The 24,079-nt window shown below is 34.8% G+C and overlaps 2 protein-coding genes and 6 non-coding genes across 8 annotated transcripts; all 8 read right to left on the bottom strand.

Moving 5' to 3' along the window:
* Nucleotides 1–1,786: 1,786 nt before the first annotated feature.
* LOC138882530 (U2 spliceosomal RNA) lies at nucleotides 1,787–1,981 on the bottom strand. Its single transcript, XR_011404126.1, has one exon. It is a non-coding gene; the product is annotated as a U2 spliceosomal RNA (small nuclear RNA).
* A 1,880-nt stretch (nucleotides 1,982–3,861) lies between these two features.
* LOC138882521 (U2 spliceosomal RNA) lies at nucleotides 3,862–4,057 on the bottom strand. Its single transcript, XR_011404117.1, has one exon. It is a non-coding gene; the product is annotated as a U2 spliceosomal RNA (small nuclear RNA).
* A 969-nt stretch (nucleotides 4,058–5,026) lies between these two features.
* LOC104242378 (pentatricopeptide repeat-containing protein At4g02750-like) lies at nucleotides 5,027–7,865 on the bottom strand. The gene has a single exon (XM_009797424.2). The coding sequence runs from the start codon at nucleotides 7,714–7,716 to the stop codon at nucleotides 5,746–5,748; it is 1,971 nt and encodes a 656-aa protein (XP_009795726.2). The 5' UTR covers nucleotides 7,717–7,865; the 3' UTR covers nucleotides 5,027–5,745.
* A 4,980-nt stretch (nucleotides 7,866–12,845) lies between these two features.
* LOC138882505 (U1 spliceosomal RNA) lies at nucleotides 12,846–13,005 on the bottom strand. The gene has a single exon (XR_011404102.1). It is a non-coding gene; the product is annotated as a U1 spliceosomal RNA (small nuclear RNA).
* A 1,365-nt stretch (nucleotides 13,006–14,370) lies between these two features.
* LOC138882449 (U1 spliceosomal RNA) lies at nucleotides 14,371–14,531 on the bottom strand. The gene has a single exon (XR_011404052.1). It is a non-coding gene; the product is annotated as a U1 spliceosomal RNA (small nuclear RNA).
* A 764-nt stretch (nucleotides 14,532–15,295) lies between these two features.
* Nucleotides 15,296–15,490, bottom strand: LOC138882528 (U2 spliceosomal RNA). Its single transcript, XR_011404124.1, has one exon. It is a non-coding gene; the product is annotated as a U2 spliceosomal RNA (small nuclear RNA).
* A 1,767-nt stretch (nucleotides 15,491–17,257) lies between these two features.
* LOC138882460 (U1 spliceosomal RNA) lies at nucleotides 17,258–17,418 on the bottom strand. The gene has a single exon (XR_011404063.1). It is a non-coding gene; the product is annotated as a U1 spliceosomal RNA (small nuclear RNA).
* Nucleotides 17,419–18,541: 1,123 nt separating this feature from the next.
* On the bottom strand, nucleotides 18,542–23,505 carry LOC104224470 (uncharacterized). The gene is made up of 3 exons (XM_009776139.2): nucleotides 22,981–23,505; nucleotides 20,334–20,357; nucleotides 18,542–19,036 (listed from the first exon to the last, which is right to left on the bottom strand). The coding sequence occupies exons 1-3, from the start codon at nucleotides 23,168–23,170 to the stop codon at nucleotides 18,735–18,737; spliced, it is 516 nt and encodes a 171-aa protein (XP_009774441.1). The 5' UTR covers nucleotides 23,171–23,505; the 3' UTR covers nucleotides 18,542–18,734.
* Nucleotides 23,506–24,079: the final 574 nt, after the last annotated feature.

Below are 24,079 nucleotides of genomic sequence, written 5' to 3'. Positions count from 1 at the left end.
CTACAGAGGGTAAAGAGAGGGGCGAACGAGAGTTCTAATAATTTTCTTCTTTCCATATAGGTCTGCGAGCGTCCCATCTTTTTCTCTAAATAAGCTCATTTTAGAAGACTGGCCAAACATGCTATTAGTCAATCTCAATAAAAGTGGCTAATTATCAAGGTTTATAGTTAAGACCTTAGTAATATTTTGAGAGGTCGAATGTTAATTAGCGAGGGTGTTTATAGGAGAGATAAAAGGTAGTTTAGACAAATATTGTTTAAGGCTATCAAATATCTTAATTTCTTAAGAAATGTGTAGAACTTTAAAAGGCAGATAATATAAAACGAAGATAATACAAATTTGTAGAAGATAAACTTTAATCCAATTAACAAGATTCATGTGGAATGACTGAAAGTATCATCCTTTTTATCAGCAGTGGAATGCTTCGTAGGACCATTTGGATTAAAAAAATACATTGAATGGTTCACGCAAAACAAAAATAGAGCAGTATAGTGCGATAATGATATTGACTTAAAAATTAGAGAAAATAATATTTTATAGTCGTTCTTAAAATAATAGCCAAAAAAAATATATTTTTTGTATATATATATATACACATTCTGAATGTTATATACAAAAATTATACAAATTTTATACACTTTTTTGACTACCGAATTATATACAGTCGAAATCGGGTTCGTCCATTGTTTGACCAATCGAGGCTAAAGTATGGTACGTCAAAGTTCGCATTCTGGTTATATCGAATCATGGTGCAAAATTAGATCGTCAAGCTCGTGACCCAGAGACCGATCAAGATCGAAATCGGGTAAGATTGAGACCGAGCAAGATCGAGGGAAACTTACCGAGCCAAATAACAGAAAGCCGAAATATTCGCAATCGGTCGAGGATCACGGCAGAAATCTCGTCAGGTATTAAGAAGAGGCCGATTGATTAGCAAATCATTGAATTTTTTACCTTATATAGAATTGTATCAAAAGTAAAACACTCATACTATACAAAGGAGGGTTCTGACCATTTGTAGAACATATTGTAACATGCAAAAAGAAGCAATATACTGATCAATTCTAATTCTTATCATCTTGTTGTTCAGTTCTAGTACTAGTTGAGACATTTCTTGGCTCGAGTGTGATCAAACTCTAAGAGTACGTCAGTTCAATTTTGTGATTTGTATTTACTTTATTATCGTCAATTTCAATATTAATTTGTCTTCTCAATTTGTATCAAATTATATCAGGTCTCCTTAAAATCGCGTATAAATTCTATTGTTATCCAATTTCAAAGGTAAACACAAATGTAAATAGTTTCTAACAAGGGCTAAAAGTGATAATACCCCTAAAAATTAGAATTTATTCTAAGCCCATTGTCGAAATTATAAAAAACCAAAATAACTTGTAATCATAGCAATTATACACATTCTAATGGTCATATTTGTACAAAATAAGTTCACATTTAAAATTTAATTTATTCTACCTCCATTTTCAAAATTATAATAAAAAACAAAGAACTTGTAATTATTACAATTATACACATTCTAATGGTCATTTTTCGACAAAATAAGAGTATCAAAATTTGTAAGAAAAGTCATTTTTAAACCAAAAATTATAAAACATCAAATCAAATTATCGTATTATAATGCATACAATTTTTCTTTTGCATCTTTGTTTGTGTTTCATATTTTAGATTTCGTAACTATTGAATTTTATCCTAAACATTGGAGTAGTTTTTTTTTTTTGAAACTGTTAAGCAAAATAAACCAAGGCCAATGCAGAAATTTGAACTAGATTTGGTGGGGTACGCCAGGCCTTTGCAGTAGTGCAATGCATAAACGACGCTTGAGAGCCCAGTTAGCAAGCTACCTTAGTGGACTTTCCCCTTAAGAAATAGAGTTAATATCGTTTGAGTCAATGACTCACATATCAAATATTAAACTGATAAGAACAGATACTACACTTGATCTTAGCCAAAAGGCCGAGAAAGGTATGCTTTTTACTTATGCATGGCTTGACGCTTTTATATCAGTCCTCGCCTTTTTGGATTTGCCAAATACATAGACAGACCATTAAACTTGGCCCAATTTTTTATTTTGGCACTTTAACTTAGTCTTGTTCCATTTTGGCCCTCCAACCCCATTTCTTTTATTCCACTTTAACACAAAAACTTTTGTCCCAGGTAAAAATGCAGCGCGTGCAAATACCCCGCTGTGCTACCCCTACCCTGCCCCCCCCCCCACGCAATTTTTTTTACTTATTTTTGTAATTTCAAATTATTATTATTATCGTTTATCTGCCCCCCTCCCGGGGAAAAAATATTTTTTATATATATTTTCAGTAATAACTACGGGTTCAACTGAACCCATAACTTTCGACGCAGAGTAAAATTTGTATGTAATTTTTTTTTAAAATTTTAAAAATAATAGATATGAACTCATAACTTTAAAAATACAATGGGTTCGATATTAAAAACGTTAACGTTGAATCCATAGGATCCGCCTCTGTCAGGAGTATGAAATTTGGCTTTAAAATGACTCTCAGGCGCCTACTAGGGTGAGGCAAATCAAACATGGAAGCTAGTCAGTTTTTGTGTTAAAGTGAAACAAAAGAAATGGAGTTGGAGGGCCAAAATGGAACAAGACTGAATTAAAGTGCCAAAATAAAAAATTGGGCAAAGTTTAATGGCCTGTCTATGTATTTGGCTGTCCGGATTTGTTAGCTTTCGATGTGGTACATATATGCGCCTTTTTTCTTGCCTGAAGAATGAAGAAGAAAAGACAGTACAAACTCTTCTCGCTTTATATGCAAACTTTATAACTTTCACGTTGAATTAATGGACAAGGATGAAATTTCAGAAAAAAACAAGAGTTGTGATATGAAAGTTTGTTCTATCATGGCAAATATTTATCCACATCAAACTAAGTAATTTAATCGTAGCAGTTAAAAATTAAAATTAGAATACGTATCATCTAACCGTGACACGTGATAAATGGCACGGTAAGAACGCTACCGGGTGCTAGTAAGCTTTTACTATTCTACTATTTGGCCGAAATTGAACCTCATCAGTTTTTTCCCGTAATAAATACTAGAAAACTTAGATGTCTGAATTAATTTAGGGCCGTAGAGAATATACATTGGCTTCGATGCCTCTATCTAATCTGTTACAGTATTATTATTTTGGAAGCCGTCACTAGTGCTTATATTAGGGTAAGTTGTCTATATCACACCCATTGTTGTTAGAGAATGAAAACCACAAGTGTACAAAAAGCTGAAAAATAAAAAAATCACTAATCATTGTCTAAAGATTTTAGATTATTATTGCGGAAAGCAACTGCAAAAGGAAACCCAATTCGACAATAATTTGGTAGGACTTGCATTAAAATAAGATCTTTTTTTGTTTAACCTTTGGCGTCGAAATTTATTAGCTCGATTAATCTATAATTATATTGTATAGGGCTTATTTAAGACGAAATTATTCTCTAGTAGGATTTTTTTTCATTCTCAATGCTTGAATCGAGACCTCTAGTTACGAGTAGAGAGATCTCACCTATCCGACCACATGTCTCGGTTAAAATAAAGTATTGCTCCCAAAACAATAAAGCACGATAAAACTGTTGACATTTAAAATCTCCAAGTCCATTGTCAAAGTAACTTGTGATTATATAAAATAAGAGTATCACGATTTGTAGGAAAAACCAATTAAAACAATAAATTGTAAAACATGAAATCTTCTCAAAGGACGAGGGAATTATGATATCCGTTTCAAAACGTTCCAATTTTATATTCAACAATACTAAATCAACTACAAAATAATAAACAAAATAAAAACTTAATAAGTCAAAAGATCATATAAAAATCTGGACTAAATTTGGTGGGGTTCGCCAGGCCCTTGCAATAGTGCAACGCATAGGCGACACTTGAGAGCCCAGATAGCAAGCTACCTTAATAGACTCTCCCCCTTAAAAAATAGAGTTAATATCGTGTGAGTCGATGACTCACATATCAGATATTAAACTGATAAGAACAGATACTACACTTGATCTTAGCCAAAAGGCCGAGAAAGGTATGCTTTAACTTAAGCTCGGCCTGCCGCCTTTATACCAGTTCTCTCCTTTCTGGCTTTTGTTAGATCTCGATGTGGGACTTTCCTGCAGATTGGAGAATTTTATGTTTCGTATGCCCATTTTCGTGCCTGAAGACACAACAGGAAAAAAAACTAGAGTACTATTAACACTTTTTTCTGACCTTAGGCTAAGTTTATAAATTTCACATAATTAATGGACAAAGATGAAATACCAGCCCCAAAAAACACAGGATTATGATTTGAAGATCTGTTCTACCATTTGGCCAATATTGAACCTCGTGTTTTTTTTTTCAATATTAAAGGCTGGAAAACTTAAACAAACAGAGTTATGCCAAAGATAATACCCAAGTAAAGGTCCAACAATACAAGTATCCAAAAAGAAATGTTTATATGTGCATATATATTGAAAGAATAACATGAAAGGGGAGCCTTGGAGCAACGGTAAAGTTGTCTCCGTGTGACCTATAGGTCGCGCGTTCGAGCAAAGGAATCAATTGTTGATGCTTGCATCAGGATAGGCTACCTACATCACATGAAATACGGCCCTTCCCCGGATCCTGCGGGAAAGATGCATTGTACACCTTACAAAACCCAGCGCAGAGTCAATTGAGAGGAATCCATAACTCGAATAAATAGGCCAGCTAATGATAGAATAATCGAGCCAAAAAGCATTATGAATAGCTTTAATTTGCAAGAAGAATTCATAACAAGTGGAAGATATAGGGTGTGAAGAAATCACATCAAAAAAGAAGTATAGTTCGATCCGAAATATGGAAGTGTTATTACTTAGAGAAAAGACCTATACTTTTAAGCATCAGCGACATGTTCCTTAAAATAAGTTTATTTAAAACTGGGATAGCCTTTTCTTTACATCAGAATACTGGCATATGCAGAGATATCGCACATAGCCTCTCCACCTTCATAAGGTAGAGATAAAGTCTACGTACACATTACCCTCCCCAAACCCCACCTGTGGGATTCCACTGCGTTTGCTATTGTTGTTGTTGAAGAGATATCGCACCGAGTCACAGACCATCAAGCAAATTCAACTTTCTGCACTGGAGTTGTAAAGGTGGATTCAGATATCATTCTAACATCATATCCTGTCATAGGTGCATGATAACCCAATTTTCATATGAAATTGAGGCATACGAAGTGCTGTTGAGGACAAAGAGTACATGGTGGATAGGATTTCTGGAAATACTCTTAACAAGTTTCAGCTTTCTAACTAGAAAAGAACTGAGAGAGAATGGAAATAGCTAACAAAAAAGTATGATATATTCTAAAGTTGATGCCTAACCTAGAAAGGGACTATAACAGCTAGATGAGCTACTTGAATTGTAGCACGTATGGTGACAATAATAAGAAAGATTCATACTATATCTTTTTCTATATTTCAATTCGAGTTTTCAGCATCATGTCCTTGACATTTAATTTCTCAAATTATCCTGTACATGACACTTCTACATTGATTCTTGGACCATGAAATAAGGCTGGTAAGCGCATCTTCTCACATTTTTTCTTCATGATTTGGTGGTTGATTAATCCCACAGTACATGACTTGTTACGTTAATATAACCGACCCGGTCACCTTTCTTCAGAACTTACATGAACAAGTGGTTCAAATCATATTCTTCAATCCCAAGTTTCCAATGCATCTCTTTGATTTCTCTATATCATCTCTTGCATTAGAGGCAATAAGTTTTCTTTAAGCAGCATGTAAATCTCCTCCTTCTCAGGGTGAGACTTGTCTCCCACAAAAAATATGTGATTTTTTCCATTGACTTCTATTTCACTCATACCAGGTACTTTTTTCACATTCCTCTCCTTCATTTTCTTCCTTACTTGCGCAAAATCACCCCATCTCCCAGAAGCAGCATAAGCATTTGCCATTAATACATAAGCTCCTGAGTTACCTGGTTCACGCTCTACTATTTCATCGCAGATCTGATTCGCTACTCCAACATCTCCGTGCAACTTGCAAGCGCCAAGTAAAGCCCCTAAAACCGCACCATCACATTCCTCCGGAGGCATCTGTTGCACCACCCGCATAGCCTCATCAACTAACTTACCACGACCTAAAATATCGACAAGGCAACAATAATGTTCAGCCCTCGGTTTTAAACCATAGGCATACCTCATAGACTCGAAAAACTTTTGACCTTTCTTAACAAGACCGGCATGACTACAAGCTGACAAAAGTCCCACAAAAGTGATCTTGTCTGGCTTGTTACCGAACCTTAGCATTTGCGCGAAGGCTTGTAGTGCTTGGTTTCCAAGACCATGATTAGCATATGCCAGTATTATTGCAGTCCATGAAACAACATCCTTTACTATGAGATTCTCAAAAGTGATTAATGAGGAGTTTATATCTCCACATCTAGAGTACATGGTGACGAGAGCATTATTAAGCGAAGTGTCTTGGTCAAATCCTAGCAGTAAAACAAGAACATGAGCTTGCAATAACTCCAGGATCCCCCCACATGAGGTCACTACACTGGTGAGAGTAGTCTGATTCGGCCTTAAGCCTGATCGGAGCATGCTAATGAAACACTTCAAGGCTTCACCCTCAAGGCCACTTTTTGCATACCCGCCAATCATTACATTCCAACTTACAGTATCTTTATGAGGCATCGAATCAAAAAGTTCATCGGCCTTAGCCGCTAGGCCTTCATCAACGTAGGCTGTTATCATAGCATTCCACGCAGCAGGATCCCTGTTTGGCATTTGATCAAAGTACTCTCTTGCCATTTCTAACAACCCATTTCGTGCAAGACCAGTAACGATAGTTGTCCAGGAAACTGCATTTTTCCATGGCATCGAATTAAATAGTTCCAAAGCTTTGTCCACTCTCTTGTCATTTAAACAACCTTGAATCATAACATTCCAAGAATATAAATTACGTTCAGGCATCTTATAGAAGAGCTCAAGAGCTTGATCCACCTGACTATCTTTAACATAAGCCCTGATCATCGCCGTCCAAACAATAACATTTTTCTCAGGAATCTGATCAAAAATACGTTGTGCCTCATTAATCAAACCATTTTGAGCATAGCCCACCATTGCTGCAGTCCAAGTAACCACATTTTTCTCTGGCATTTCTTGAAGCAGTTTTCGAGCTTCATCCACTCTACGGTTCTGAAAATACCCGGAAATCAAACTGGTCCACGCATAAACATTTCTATCCGGCATTCGTTCGAAGATTCTCCGAGCCTCATCGAATCTTCCAACTTTAGCATAAGCATGAACCATAGCAGAATCAGACACTACATTTCTCTCAGACATTGAATAAAACAACGTCTCAGCATTAGGAAGATCCTTATGTTTTAAATAAACAGTAATCATTGAAGCATAAGAAACAACATCTCTTTGAGGCATTTCGTCAAACAATTGCCGAGCTTCTTTAACTTTGCCTTGACGGCCTAAAGTCATAATCATTTTATTGGAGCTAAAAATGGACTGTCTTGCTGTAGATTCTAAGTGGGGTTTTGACTGTATTTGAATAGGTGTTTTTGTTTGTGAATATGGTCTTGAAAGGAATGGACTCCTCAAAATGCGGCCATTAACATTACTCAGCAAATAATGTGAACTCCAAACTATAAATGAGTGGCTTAATTTAATCAAACTTCTGGTTTTATACATGATTGTTTGTTAATAATCTCAGATGGGAAGAGGGATTAGCTATGGGATTATTGGTGTATCAGAATACTACTAGTAGTAGTAGATACACAGATTAAAGGTGTAATAGGAGCAGAAATCAGAGACATATTTTCTTGTAAGAGGTTGAGACTTGAGAGCAATGACAAAGGATAGTTATGTCCTAAGTTATGGAGGAATTATTTTGTAGCTACTCCCTCCGGTCCGGTCCAAAATAAGTGATTTTTTTTATTTTTTTTTGTGGTCCAAAATAAGTAATTTTTTCATATTTTAAAAATGAATTAATTATTTTTTTTTTACATTGCCTTTGGAGTAAATACTACTGGAGTGTATATTAGGAGTATTTATGTAAAGAGATAGTAAAGGTTAATATGATTAATTTCATTGTTAATTAATGTTAGAAGATGAATTTCTTAATATGTATAAAAACAACTAAAAAAATTACTTATTTTAAACTCTAAAGAGTAGCATAAAGTTTTGGAAAAAGGCAATAACTTTTGAGAAAAGGTTTTACGCCAAAAGAAAATAATTAAAGAAACATTTGGAAAAGACTTTAACGAAACAAAAGTCATCTAGAAATTTCCAAAATTCTCTAGCCCAAACGGCTTATTGGACGAACCTCCTCTCGCACACTTTTTCTAACATTTTTAGTACCAACTAATTTATTCGGGTGAGACATTTTACGATGTCATGATGCGCCTATTCCTATCGTCATTCCGTTAATACTTCTGGCTATAGTTAAACAAATAGACAAATTCAAATGCTTAATTATAGGGGTGTACATGGACCGAGTTGGTTCGAATTTTATCAAAACCAAACCAAACCAACTATATCGGTGTGGATTGGTTCGATTTTGTCGGGGTTTTTGGGTTTTTTTTGTTACATGAATATTAATTCAATCTTACTTTGTTAAAATTATAGATAAAGCTTTGATAAGTGAATATATGTTTAATAAATATGGAAAAAAAATTGACAAACGAATGATCTATTAAAATATTCTAATGGGAGAATTTTTCTAGTAACACATGATAGTTATTTTCTTAGTCGTCTAACAATAGTTTTTCGTTAATTTACGTTTTCAAGGTTAATACATTAGAGGATCCCAAATATTTCTACATTTTCTAAAGAAAATTCACTATAAAGTCTTAAAAATATAAATAAAATTTATATATTTATGTGTCGGTTTGGTTCGGATTTTTTTACTCAATATCAAACCAAGTCAAACCAAACATAGTCGAGTTTTTAAATCGGTTTGATTTGGTTTTTCAATTTGGTGTGGTTTTCGGTTTGGTTTGAACACCTCTACTCAATTGTATAAAAACATACCAAGAACGACTCTTGCTAAAAAAAGGAATTTTTACCTTCATATACCATATATGAAACCTTATTACCCTCAATGTTTAAGGATTGTATTAATTATATTCCAGCATACCAAATTACCATTTATATACCACAATTCAAATTAAGGGTATAATTAATGCTTCATTTATATTAGGCGTTAATTTAGGAGCGTATATTCTCCCATTTTTGTTTACCCGCCTCTCTCTCCTCCCATCCCCCCACACCCCCCACGTTTTACCTTCAGTTAATTCCACCATATTCGTACCTCACCCACCTTTAACATCAGTTACCCACGATTTTCTTTTCCAGTTAATTTCACAAAATCACATGTCATAGTTGTATCTGTTTTTTCAAGTCCCAAATCATGAAAAAAATCAGCACTCCAAAAAAAAAGCTTCAAAAGCTACATTAGCTGATATCTCATCCTTTGATTTGGGTGTTTTAACACCAAAATCACCACCCAAAAATGCAAAATCGAGACATGCATTTGGACGATGTTGATGCTGGTGGAGGTGATAAACCAGTCGAGAAACAACTCAAACGAAAGGGCAAAGAGTTGTGTGTAGATGATGATTTTGTTGAACATTCCCCTAAAATTCCATCTGTGAAAAAGCCCAAGGTCTCTCCTTCTTCATCAAAACCGAAAAAGAAGAAACCCTCCAAAAAAGTACCAAAATTGGTTCACAAAAAGATTTTGGTAAAGGTAAACACTAATTGTTTTTCTTTACAATTTTTTAGTGTAATTTTTGTTGTAAAAATCTGTTGTTCAAGTATTTTTTGGTAAAATGTGAAATTGTCCAAATTTTGTAGATTGTTTGTCTCAATTTTGTAGGTTAATTGTAATAGTGATTTTTAGACAGTGCATAAATGTAGTCATTTTGTAGTTGTTTTGTAGTATGCTGGATAAATTGTAGATAAGGTATATTTTTCACTTTTGTATGCTGCTACATTTACCTTCATACTAACTACAATTAATCTATATTTTGTGAGTTACTTGAACTAATTGTTATATTTTTGTAGTTATAGAGCTGTGGTTACCCTTTTCTTCCTTATTGTTTTGAGATAATGTTTACATGTGTAGATGTCCTGTATTATTTTGTAGTTATAGGTGTGGGTAGGCTGTTCTTCTTTTAGTTATATTTTGTAGTTATCATGTAGTTATATGTAGATTACAACTTCTTTTTTATGCTAACTACTAATGTTCAATAATTTTTTATTTTCTGCAGAATGGTCATTACTTTGCACAACAAAATGTTGATTATGGTGTGCTTAGATTCCACAGTTTGTGTGATCCGAGCATACCTAGCCAAATAAAAGTTTTACTCTCACCAAGTGCTTTAAAGTTTTTCCAAAAAACTTGTTTTGGTTACTTATTTGGTCTCCCCACAATCAATATGCAAAACCAAGCAATTCATCTTCTGATGAAGTATGAATTGTCAAAGTCTACTGACTCATATTTTTCAGTACTATTGAAGGGTGAAAAATTGAATTTTTCCTTGAGAGAATTTGGGTTGATTACTGGTCTAAATTGTGTGAATAAGTTTTCAGACTATGGTTACACTTCCACTTATGTTAGCCATTTAATGACTACCTATTTTTCGAACAAACAAAGGGTTGAAAAGTGGCATTTGAAAAATGTAGTCACAAATAAAGCTTGGGCAAACGATGAGGATGCAGTGAGGTTGTGCATTCTTTATCTGTTGGAATTTTTTGTTTGTCCTTCTGATAAAGAACATGTGTCTTTTATAGACTGCCTACAAAATAACTACAAAATTATTATATTATTTACCTGCTGCATCCATGGTGCTTGTTGTAAGCATAATCCCCCTGTAGGCTGACTTTAAGAATGTCCCATCAACCACTACTACTGGCCTACAATGTTGCCAACCACTTATTGATGTATAAAGAGCAACAAATGCGTATAAGAAGCAATCATCTGCTGCCTTCTCCAATTTAACAACAGAACCTGAATAAGTCTCCTCAAGAATATAAAAATATTTGGGTAATTTGTTGTAGGAGTCAGACGGATTCCCTCTCAAAAACTGTAAAGCCTTTTCCTTGGTCTCCATGCTTGCATGTAGCTTACGTTCAGTCCATGTTCGGATAACATGTTAGTTTGTATGTCCTTTGGTGTGTAAACAGTCTTAGGATCACAACACTTTGGAACGACCATGCTACCAACTACAGCTGCAGTACGTTTACGTTGTATGAATGTTTCGTCCAATAAGGAGCATGTGTGTTGTCGGCTGAAACTCCTTATCTTGAACATTGCCGAATCATTAATTGACGTTGGCTTGAAGTGCCATTTACAGTTTTCAGCGACGCATATAAGCTAGTAGCTACAAAAAAATACAATATTTAATACAGGCTATAGATGTAGAAACAACAAAAAATACTGTTTTAACACAAATTCGTTAAAAACTACAATTAACTACAGTTCAACTACAATTAAACTACAATTTATAAAAACCACATATCTTCACTAAAACACTGCTTTTACTGATATATTCTCCACAAATAAATCCATACCTTCTATGACTAAATCTTTTTACTCTGAACTGGAACTTGTGCATCACAGAAAAAATCTCTATTGCAGCAGCTACAGTTTGCTTGTCCTGATAAACTTGTCCTTCTTCAATATATGTTTGCGTAGATTCAGTTATTATTTCACTTTGATATTCCTCTATAGCTGGTGAGGATGGAAATTCAAGTAAGTTTAGGGATCCAGACGAACCTGCAGCAACATAGAGATAAATGTAGTAACTATGTAGATAATTTTGAAAACAACATTGCTTTATGAGCTTCAGTACATTGTTTAATATAGTTAATTTGTAGATAAATGTTGTAATATTGTAGATAACACACTAACACAATAACTCTCTGCAATATCGAATTAAACATACTTGCACTTGTGCTATCGTTGGTGATTGCCAATTCCATATTGAAATCTCTTACGATGTATCAATCGATAGTTGTTCTGCAATTGTAGAAATCAGAATTCTGTAGCTTGCATTCTCATCTACCACAATGACATCAACTTCAAAATCTCTAAATCTGTCATAGTGATCCCAATTTCCATTCAATTTTAGCATTATTGGGATTTTTGACATGATTTCGTGTAGTTGAGAGAAAAAAGATGAAGAACAGATATAGGTTCGACAATTTGAGTACTAAGGTCGATGAAAACAATTTTGAATTCTACAATTTGTATTGCATTGTAGAATTTGTAAAAGCAATTTGACTACTGGAGCTTATGAAGCGTGCGTTGTTTTAGAATTGTAGTAAATGAGAGAATTACGCAGCAATGAGATCTCTTTCCGTTTCAAAATTCGAATTTAATGTGGAAAGAATCAAACGCAGATTTCGTGCCTTCTTTTTAGCGCGTTTTAAATGGCAGAATCTTCCTAATTATGGATTGGCATATAAATTGTAGCAAAAGTGTGGACTGGGCGGGTATTTAACAAATTGTGAACATTTTTGGTAATAAAATTTCATATATGGTATAGATAGGAAAAAATCTCCTAAAAAAATGACAATCTAAAAATTTTAGGAAAACTTTCATTCGAAAAAGGCATAATTTTAAATAAATTTTATTTATCACATTGTATTGGATGTAATTGCAAGATCCAAATCTCTAAATTACAAAGGACATACATTTGTACAATGACGCTCCACTGAGATTTCAGTGGTGACTAGAGGAAAATAGTGTTCGCTTGGGCCAACTTCAAAGCTAAAACTGGGCCATAGGCCCAAAAGTTTGGACTGAGAATTGGGTAGGGCCGCGCGAACGCAGGCCCCCACTACCACAAATTATGACATAGGCTCGACCACTTGGGCCGACCTTAGGCTAGCACCCTTCCAAAGTGCAATGAAAGTCACTAGCCTAGGCCATGGGTCTTATTGATCGCTCATTGACCCCGTCCAGGTAAGTATGTTATCTTGTCGGCCCAAGCCAAGTTTTATTGTTCATCATTTATTCATTCTCTTTTTGTATTGGCCGATGTGGGATTAATCAATTAAGGAAGAAAGATTCTAGCCAAATTTCCTTTATTAAATTTAAATGTCTATATTAGACTTTTTAATGCTAAATTTCCTATCTTCTAGGGCGATTTTTTGTGTGATGTTTTCTGTTCTTTGAAAATTTGTCTGAGCATATTAACTTTCGGAAGAAGTTCGTATTTTTTGAATAATCAAATATGTCGAATGTATCTAAGTACATTGAAAATATAATGGATGGTTGTCCATTCGAAGAAAACTAGAGATTGGTCTTATAAGTTTTAACCATCAAAGGATGACTACATTTCGGTAGAAAGATTGTTTCCGATAGACCCTAAACTCAAGAATTCTTCTCTCCTTATTCAAAACTTATAATTTTCACATCTATTTTAATGGACAAGAGAAATTTCAGCCAAAAAGAAAAAAGTCATGATCTGAATGCCTCAGTTATACCAAATAATGTGAAACTATAAAGGAGTGGCTTAAACCAAACATAGGGTGTGTTTGGTACCAAGGAATTTTCCAAATTTTTCATATATGGTTAGCTTAAATGTTTTGAAAAAATATTTTCTCGTGAACTCATTTTTCCCACCAACTCACCCCCACACCCCAACTCCACCCACCCCATCACCCCAACTCCACCCACCCCCACACCCCATCCCCACCCTAAATAGAAATATTATTAATAGTACTTTCTATTCATGTTATAGATAGAGATTTTTTTTTTATTTCAACAAATGAGTATTTTGTTTTCACGATATAAAAAAAGTTTTAAATTACTTTTATTGATGCTAAAATCGATTCATATATTTTAAATTACTTTGCTTTCAAAATTTCTAGGAAACATAAGTATAATAACAATAACAAACTCAATGTAATTTCACAAGTAGGGTCTGGAATGACTAGTGTTTGTATAACCTTACAATTACGTTGTAAAAGTAGAAAAGTTGTTCTAATGGTGAACATAAGTGTTTAACTTAATATTCGAAAGACTAAGGTTTCCTGCTTTAGTTTTTAAAAAGGGTGAAAACTAAATGGTAGTAGTAGTTTTTTTGCTTCAAATATGCATGAACAATGGTATTTCTCAAAATACCATTCAATACAATATAAGGAATCACATCAAGCTATGCATAAAGAAATTTATTGTACCAAAAAATAATGTTTTAAATGAAAACAATTTCACGTACAAGATCACATTAGACAACAATTTGGATTCAACAAAATGGAGTATCACATCTCACTTGGGCGGCCAATAAACTGAGATAGGGCCTAGACACTACAAAAGTTTGGAATGAGCATTGGATAGGGGCTGCGCGAACGCAGGCCCCCGCTACCACAAATTATGACGTAGGCTCGACCACTTGGGTCGACCTTAGGCTAGCACCCCTCCAAAGTGCAATGGAGGTCACTAGCCTAGGCCATGGGTCTTTTTGATCGCCCATTGACCCCGTCCAGGTAAGTATGTTATCTTGTCAGACCAGCTCATATTTTATTCTACAGCATTTGTTCATTCTCTATTTGTATTGGCCGATGTGGGATTAATCAACTAATGAAGAAAGAGAAAACACTCTCTTTCTCATTTAAAAGATCTTTTTCTAAGTATGTCTTCTCAACCCTTAAATGTGTTCCCTTTTTATGAAATATAATATTACAACGTGAAGAAAAATAACATCATAATGTTTATTGTATTCTCTATAAAATTACAATCAGTGCTTATATCTTGTAGTAGCTGGACTCCAAAAGGTAATACAAAAAGAAACCATAAGACTAGAAAAGTGCACAATGGCACTAATAAAATTCTGAAGTTCAAACTTTCAAATAAAGAATTACTAATCAGAAATGCGGATCGTAGAATTATAATGCCAGTATATTTCATACGATCATGATAGGGTACAGGAGAGTAAGTAATAAAATAAATACACATATAGATAACAAAATATGAGCAATTTTGAACTTAACACAAGCCATTATATGGCAATCCGATCCTCATAACTAGCTTGTGAGGTTGAGACAAAACGAAGGTCATTGGACGACAAAATTTGAGCTATCAAAGGAGGTCAATTCTTTTCCTTGGCGAGAAACACTATAAATACGTCCATATCCTAAAGCAAGAATCTTTCTTAGTTGAGTCAGTAACATTTTTGTATATCGTATAATTTAAGTGCTAAAATATATACTAATTAAGCAATGTAAAGCAAGGCCCGTTAAGAAATTTAGACTAAATTTGATGGGGTGCGCCTGGCCCTTGTAGTAGTGCAACACATGAGCAACGCTTGAGAGCCCAGATAGCAAGCTACCTTAATGGACTTTGCCCTTAAAAAATAGAGTTAATATCGTGTGAGTCGATGACCCACATATCAGATATTAAACTGATAAGAACAGATACTACACTTGATCTTAGCCAAAAGGCCGAGAAAGGTATGCTTTATTTTGTGCACGGCCTTCGGCTTTTATATTATTTCTCTCCTTTCTCGGTTTTGTTAGCTTTCGATGTGGTATATCTGTAGGCCGGAGAATTTTATGTTTTCATATATGCGCCCGCCTTCTCCTTGCCTGCAAGGGAAAGGAAAAAAGTTATGATCTGAAATTCTGTTCTACCATGGTAAATTTTTTACTCCCCATATTTATACCAAGCCAAGTAATTTAACCATAGCGGTTTAAAAATAAAGAGAGAATACATATACGGTCAGGTATCTCTATTACCGTATTGTTATATAACTACTATTAACTATAAAGTCAAATTTTTTATGGAATCAATTATGTTTATGTTATAATAGTAGTATATGGAGAAGTTTTATTGTGTGTCTCACACAACAGATATTAGTTGTGTGTGAGACTGTGAGGCTCTTTTTTATCTCACAAATTTGTGGACTCCAATCTTACACTTCTAGGTCCACAAAACTGTGAGATAAAAAAGATATCTCACACAACTAGTATCAGTTATATGAGACACATAATAAAAAAATTCGCTATATATGTTATATGTAACGGTACTTAGCTATAATAATCAAAAACATTCGGAACTAATAAGTATGTTATAGAGAGGTTTTACTGTATGTGATAAATGGTGTATGAACGACCGCAGATGCTGGTAAGTTACGTTCTACCAATTGGCCGAAATTAAACCTTGTCAATTTTCTAAACCTTAATAAATACTAGCAAACATAAACAAATGGAGATATACCAGAGGTAATTACCCAAAAACCTAACAATTTTTTTTTTTTTTTGCTTTAGCATTGTTTACATTAGATAAGATATTTCATCCTCTTTTTTTTTTGTTTTTCCCCGTCCGATGTTCGGTATCTGCATTGGAGCCCCAATTATATTTGAATTCCCGCCACGTAGGGTTTTTCCATACCCAGGACTCGATCCCGAGTTCTCTAGTTAAGGAAAGAGCAGTCTCATCCACTGCACCACATCCTTTGGTAAAACCTAACATTTGCAATAACATACACATGGTTTTTAACAATACAAGTATCACCAAAATAACGTTTACATGTATTGAATTAATAACATAAATGAGCTATTACAGCTAACAAGAACTATTGTGGGACTAAATTTGACATGCTATAATAAGGGTTTAGATCAATTCACAACTAATTATCTGTTTCACCTTACGAAAGTAGCTTTAGTTGGAGCATAGTAAAATCCATATCTCAAATTAAAAAGGCTAGCTAGTGATAAAATAATCAAAGCCAAGAAACATCATAAATAGCTTTGGCGCAAGATCTCATAGTAAGTGGAAGCTGCAACAGCAAAGCTATGATTTTCATCAAAAGTATCAAAATTTAACTAAATAAATACATAAGTCAGTTAAGATGGGTCAATACATAGTAGTATATATACATAAAAATAATACATAAAAAATTATTTTTAACTGTATAAACCGAAACCGTACTCCCTCCGTTTCAATTTTGTTTTATCTATATAAAAGTATATTCTTCAATTTATGTGAACCTATTTCCTTTTTAGTGTGACCCAATTGTCTATTAAACAATTTACCTGATAAATCACTGCACCCAATGAAATAAATTCACATAAAATATAATGAGTATAATTTTTCATATCAACCTTTTACATAAAAGACACAATTTTCCAGACAAGAAGGACTGGAGGAAGACAATTTTCACTTGGGCCGCTGTCAAGTTGAAATAGGGCAGGAGGCCCAAACGTTTGGACTTAGGATCGGGTAGGGGCCGCGCGAACGCAGGCCCCCACTACCACAAATTATGACGTAGGCTCGGCCACTTGGGCCGACCTTAGGCTAGCACCCCTCCAAAGTGCAATGGAGGTCACTAGCCTAGGCCATGGGTCTTGTTGATCGCCCATTGACCCCGTCCAGGTAAGTATGTTTTTCTGTCAGCCCAGCCCAACTTTTATTCACCAGCATTTGCTCATTCTAAGTTTGTATTTGCCGATGTGGGATTAACTACTCTCATCTTTTTTAAAAAAAAAAAAAAAAAATTAATGTCAAGGTGTATTTTTGCTTTGAAAAAATTATGGACAAGTTCTTTTCTAAATATGTCTTCTCAACCCTTAAATGTGCTCCTTTCTTATGAAATATAATATTACAACGTGAAGGAAAATAACATCATAATATTAATGTATTCTCTTTTAAAAAATTTACAATCAGTGCTTATATTTTCCAGAAAGAAATGTTTTGTAATAATTGGACTCCAAGAGGTAATACAAAAAGAAACAAAAATATTAAAATGTTACCAGTTTGTGCTTTAGGGTGTTAATATATAAGTAGACATAGTTTTCATTTGAGAGGATATAGAATTCCCTCCATACAATTTTTTGAGGTTAAATTGTAACTTGCTCAAATACAAATTTGAGTTAAATTCCGTAATACAATTTGAAAAAATACTATTGATCATCTAAGTGCAATATGCAATATTTAAAGCCAACTTTTTTAAGGACGGTAACTCGCATGCAACTTGACTATTTCACCGACAATTCCACTTAGTGTCTACTACCTCGCACTTCACAAATACAACTTAGGAAAATGGAAAGAAATTTGCTTCGAAAACCTCATAATTCTCCTCCCACTTCATTATTCACGGGATTAACTTCACTTTGACCAACAATTTTTTTTTTAATAATCGTGTTGTCCGGACCAACTTGTGTGCACCTCGATTAATTCCACGAGATACATGTCATCTCCCACCAGCAACAGGTACAAGGTAACTCTGTCCACCGAAACTTGGATAGATAAAAAGAAATCACCTAGTATTTTTTTGTCTCCGCTGAATTTGAACCTGAAACCTCATGGTTCTCACCTATTTCAATGACCACTAAGCCACAATCTTGGATGCACTTTGACCAAGAATTCTTGTAAATGGCTAAAAGTGCATAATAACATTTTTTTTTCTTTCTTCATAATCCCCAGACCCCACTAGTGGAATTTTACTGGGTCGTTGGTTCTTTCTTCATAATAACATCAATAAAGGGTTGTAACTGGATTCAATGCTGAAGTATAATGTGAAGAGTATATATTTCATATGATCAAAAGATACAGGAGAGTAAGCAAATACACATATAGATAAAGAAATATGAGCAATTTTGAGCTCATAGAGAGATAGAACTAACATAAGCTACAACAGCGGACAACAAAATTTGAGCTACTGCAGTTAAAGATAAAACTTATTCACTTGTTTTTATCTTTATTCTCCTTGCCAACCAGCTTGGCGTGCTCTACGCTCCCAAACGGACGTCAACTTCTTTTCCTTGGCAAGCAACACGACAGCTCTTTCTCGCCCGACTTCACAAGTTTCCGTGGTAGCAATGCATTTCTCAGCCTCCTTTTGGTACTCAGAAGCTAACCTTCTTGCCTCCACGAACGTGATGTTCATATGATGGACATGCTCCTTGTCGACAGCTTCCTGCAGCTTCAGCTCTTCCGATAATAAATCCACAAACTGTTTCTCCATCTCCTCCTTTAGATCCGGATCATCTTTGCCACAGTCTGATGCCAATAAGAAACATTACAATGTAGCATGTCATGGTTTCGGCAATAAACAATCTTTTGCAAAGGTAACGAACATAAGCAATACATTCGTAAAATGGAAGGAACTAGGTAAAAGGAAATCACAAGTGGATCTCTAAACTTCTCGACTGGCCCGGAACACATTTCTTTCATTGTAATTTGTAAATTACATATGGCATCTGTGAGCATGTTCCTTAAACCAAAGAAGCTTTTTCCATCTAGTTTCCTCTCTTTCCCACTACTGAGACTTTCTGGTTTAAGCACTATACATTCTATAGTTCATAACCTTATCTAAAGGTCCAAAATATGCAAACGAGTTGCAGCGGAGAGGATATAGGCAGTGTCTTCGTATCTTGAAAACCAAGGACAAAATGCTTAATTTTACAAACACGTTAACCCTTTCTAGAATGGATTATAGTCTGGCAGTGTTCACTTAGCAAAACAGCTTGCTTTTAGATCCAAAAATTATAGCACCTAGTCAGAACTTCAAAGGAAAAGCCCAAATTTGATTCAATCATTTAGGAGATTAAGTAACCATTTACAAGGTGATAATCAATTTAGGATTGTTTGTCATTATCATCTAATGAGCCTTATCCGTAAGAGATATTGTTTTCTGTATTCATCAGGATGCACTGGGACATGCATAAGCATCGGTCATGCTAAAAAGTGTTACTGTTCTCTGACTATAGACAACGTTCAAAAATAACATCCTTAACTGATTTTCGTCTATTTCCAGTAATATGTATTTCAATATCAGAGTTACTGACAAGCCAAAAGAATAGCCTTTTGGTAAATATGACACTAAATAACTGTACTAAAGGAAGAACATGTTTCATATGAATAGCCTGTTTGACCAAGCTTCTAAAATCAGCTTATTTTGAGAAGTGCTTTTCTCAAAAGTACTTTTAAAAAAAGTGTTTTTGGTGAGAAGTAGTTTGTGTTTGGCTAATGAATTGAAAAAACACTTTTGCGCAGTAATTACTGTTTGACCAAGCTTTTGAAAACTGCTTCTAAGTGTATTTTTCTCAAAAGTGCTTCTCCGAAAAGTGCTTTTGGAGAGAAGCTACTTTTTTCTACTTCTCCAACTTCTCCAAAACTGTTTATGCTTCTCCTCAAAAGCACTTTTTTCCTTCAAAAGCTTGGCCAAACATCTCAATTTTTGACCAAAAGTGCTTTTGACCAAAAAAAAACACTTTTGGCCCAAAAAAAAACTTGGCCAAACAGGCTATGAGAGAATAACATGATTTCTTGAGGAGAAGAAGAAAGGGTAACTCACCTGTAATTGTAAGGTTTGCCAAGCCTGCACAAAAGGAAACCAAAAGCGGGATAATGTTAGCTTAATTGGTACTCAAAGTTCCACAGAACTTCACCAAATACATTGTATAGAAACTTTCAGAAAGAATATATAAGAGCAAAAACATGAACAGTAGAATATTCCAAGACAATGTGAACTTCAAAATGGAGGAGGAATCCAAGCAACCAGCTTAACTACAAAATATGTCAGCAGAAGGATCCATCCTTTCATTCTTTTAGAGGTAGCACAGAGAGCGAGTGAGGAATGCGATCGTCATGGAGCAAGAAGATGGTCAGAGTGAAGTAACACATCAAAACAAGTGCATAATCCTATCACTGACGATCATAACAATTAGAAAGATTCATTCTCCGTTTCTGCACTTCCACTCTATTTCTCATGCGACATTGATGAAATCCTAATGTCACATCATTAGACAGCAGATAATATTTCTCCATTGTGATGGATCTCACCAGATAAAAGAAAAATAATAAACACCGCAAGCATTAGGATTTCTTTCATTTCCCCGTTCGCCATTTTTTTTTCTTCTTTTAAACCAAAGGGGTGGATTTTAGGAGATAAAGTATACAAAACCAGCGATCAAACAGCCCTGACAAACAGTTTAGCTTAACAGCTTGACCAGCTATAGAAGCCATAACCTTTCAATGAAGGCTAAGCAGCTAACTGTTATTAGGATCATAAGCTTGGAGCCTGAGATCTTTAGGGAAAAAATTAACAACATTCCTTGGTACACCTAAGTTTCAGAAGCATCAGTAATCGCATTTGCAACATACAAGAATATGAAAGGACAAACGCAGTAGAAAAGGCTCCAACAACTTTATAATAATGTCTTCTCTACATAAATGTCGTTTAGGGTCTCCAGCCTCAGTTAGGGCATAAAAGAACATTGCGACGCGATACAGACAAGAAAGTATGCAAATATCCCTTGCAATCTAAATCCCAGCGATACATGATTTAGAGAATCTTTAGTGTAAAGTCATGACATTATTGGTTTGTCGGTTTGTTGGGAACAATATTGACCAAGAGCTAAGATGGAGGGGAAGTTTGGGAAATTAGAATGTATGAGACCCAGGAAGGAGAATGTGGAGTGTGGAGTGTGATGGGCAGGAAATAAATAATAGGGGCAAGGTTTGCGTACACACTACCCTCCCAAACCCTACATGTGGGAATATATTGGGTATGTTGTTGTTGTTGTTACTTTATGTGAGAGAGAGGATAGGCTATGGTTGTTCTATTAGCTCTATTCTTTACACAACCCTTGATCTCTCGTCCCCATTACACAAATCACACTCCATATGCTCTTATCCGGATCTATACATACTTTTACGATTTCTCAAACTTGCCTCCATCTTAGCCTCTTGGCCAACATCGTTCACAACACATCTGCAGATATTAAACAAGAAAATTAAGATTATGAATTCCTGATCAGGTCTACCAAGATGCACTCATACTGGAAGATACCCCATCCAATCTTAAGAATCCGTGGTCGGATTTCCGGATTGTATCTTGGTGCAGATCTGAATAGAGAATATCCTGTGCGACATTCCCTTCATTGCTAAATTGGTACTTACTCTCCTACATGGTATCAGAGCCTGTCAATCAAAGCTTCACTTAAGCTTCTACTACATCTGATCTGACCTCAATCTTTACTAAGCTCGAGCAATAATCATTAGATTAGCCATTTATGTTATCTAAATAATGTCTGATTTTGTTAGAGGCAAGACCTTCATCCCTACATTTTGCGAGGCGAAGAAGTTTTCGATAAGGTGTGAGGGGAACAAGTTGTTAATGAAAGCATTCATTCATCTGTTTTGCTTTTCTGGGTTTAACCCAAATGCAAAAGCAGAATAAACCCCATCATGCACCTTCATTTTTTAACCTGCATCCGATCCTAGCTTAAAGGATTACATTGACCAAACCCGATACTGAAGACAGGATCAATTCCTTAGACCTTTTTTTATTTACTCGCTCTCACATAACCAAAAATCACATATTTGAACACAATCAGTGCAACAAAAGAGATAGACCAGAAGGGTCATAAGGCCAACCAAATCCACTAACAATTCTACAATCTGCTTCTCACCGGCATCCTACCTTACCAGGAACCAATGTGTTAAACTTGCAACCAAAGAACAGTTTGTTTGCATCAAAAGAAAACAGTGAACAGGATAATTAAGAAGATACCTAATAAATCTTTAACAAGCAACCAAATATCTCCCCTCAATCGAAACATTATAACAAAGAGTTTAAGTTTTAGGCACCGGCAGTGTAAAACATATTCACACACTCAGATCACTTATTAGGTAATTACAGGTAAACTAGCTATCACATGTTAAAATTTACTTTTTAAAAAAATCTTTACATTGTCAGTACATATAACTTAAATTCATAACTCACAAGCCAACCTCAACATGAGAAATACACCAAAGACAAGATCCTCAAACTTGAGCCTCAAAACTTACAACAGAACTAACACCAAGCAAAATAATGAATCAAATAAAGAAAACCCAGAAAAGGAAACCAAATAAAAATTAATAAAAATAAGATCTTTAAATAAATAATGCATAAAAATAGGATCTTGGATCTAAAAAAAAAGCTGAAAATCACATACCAGGAGCAACTTCAAGAAGTGAAAGTGGAGGAGAACAATCACATTTACAAGGCAAACAAGATTGAGCAGCTTTTAACCTTAAACCCTTCTTAAATTTCCAATAAATAGCAGGACCAGATACACAAAGAGCTGAAACTACAGCAAAAATTACTAAACAACATCTTAAGCATGTCCCAGATTGCCGTGCCATTTTTTTCCTTTTTTTTGGGTTTTTTCTTTAGCTGAAGGCAATTGACACTGAGATCTACAGAAGAAAATGGATCTACTATACTAATACTATAATGGGTATAACTGGGTTTTTTCACATTGATAAGACGCACGCTAAAATGGGTATTTAATTTTACTATAGTACTGATTATTTAGATCCACTTTCTTGAATCAAAGTAGATTTTGAACTTGTTACAGTAAATTCCCACTATTTTTTTTTAACTAAATTCTCAATTGGAATCATATTTTTTTAATGGGTGTAGCATTTTGGTTGACACTTGGTTTCACAAATTTATTGAAAGTCCACCGTCAAGTTCCTTTACTTCGATGTAGTTTCCAAATTTTGTTTTTTTTCTTTTCACTCGTTTCCTTTTTTTGCGTGGTATTGTCTTTTTTATGAGTTTATTTTTTTGTGCATTGATTATATAAATTACATATAATTGTTATAAATATATTATATTATGGATGTTCATTTAGTACTCCGTCGTAAATAAGCTTCTTGAAGAAGCTTATCCATATGGGACTCCACCGTAAATATGTTTATCTATTTAAGTACTCTATTGGAAATAAGCTTCCTCAAGAAGCACTTCGATACCCGGTTATGGATAAATATTACCCCCGATAGAAGATTATTCATACCGGGTATAATAAGCTTATCCTTTCTGTACCCAGTTATGGATAAACATTACCCCCGGTAGAAGATTATCCATACCGGGTATAATAAGCTTATCCTTTCCGTACCCAGTTATGGATAAATATTATCCCCGGTAGAAGATTATCCATACCGGATATAATAAGCTTATCCTTTCAGTACCCAGTTATGGATAAACATTACCCCCGGTAGAAGATTATCCATATCGGGTATAATAAGCTTATCCTTTCAGTACTCCGT

Source organism: Nicotiana sylvestris, chromosome 11, assembly GCF_000393655.2.
Source record: "Nicotiana sylvestris chromosome 11, ASM39365v2, whole genome shotgun sequence".
Lineage (NCBI taxonomy): Eukaryota > Viridiplantae > Streptophyta > Magnoliopsida > Solanales > Solanaceae > Nicotiana > Nicotiana sylvestris.
The sequence above is the reverse complement of the archived record's forward strand: the minus strand, read 5'-3'. Positions and strand labels throughout refer to the sequence as shown.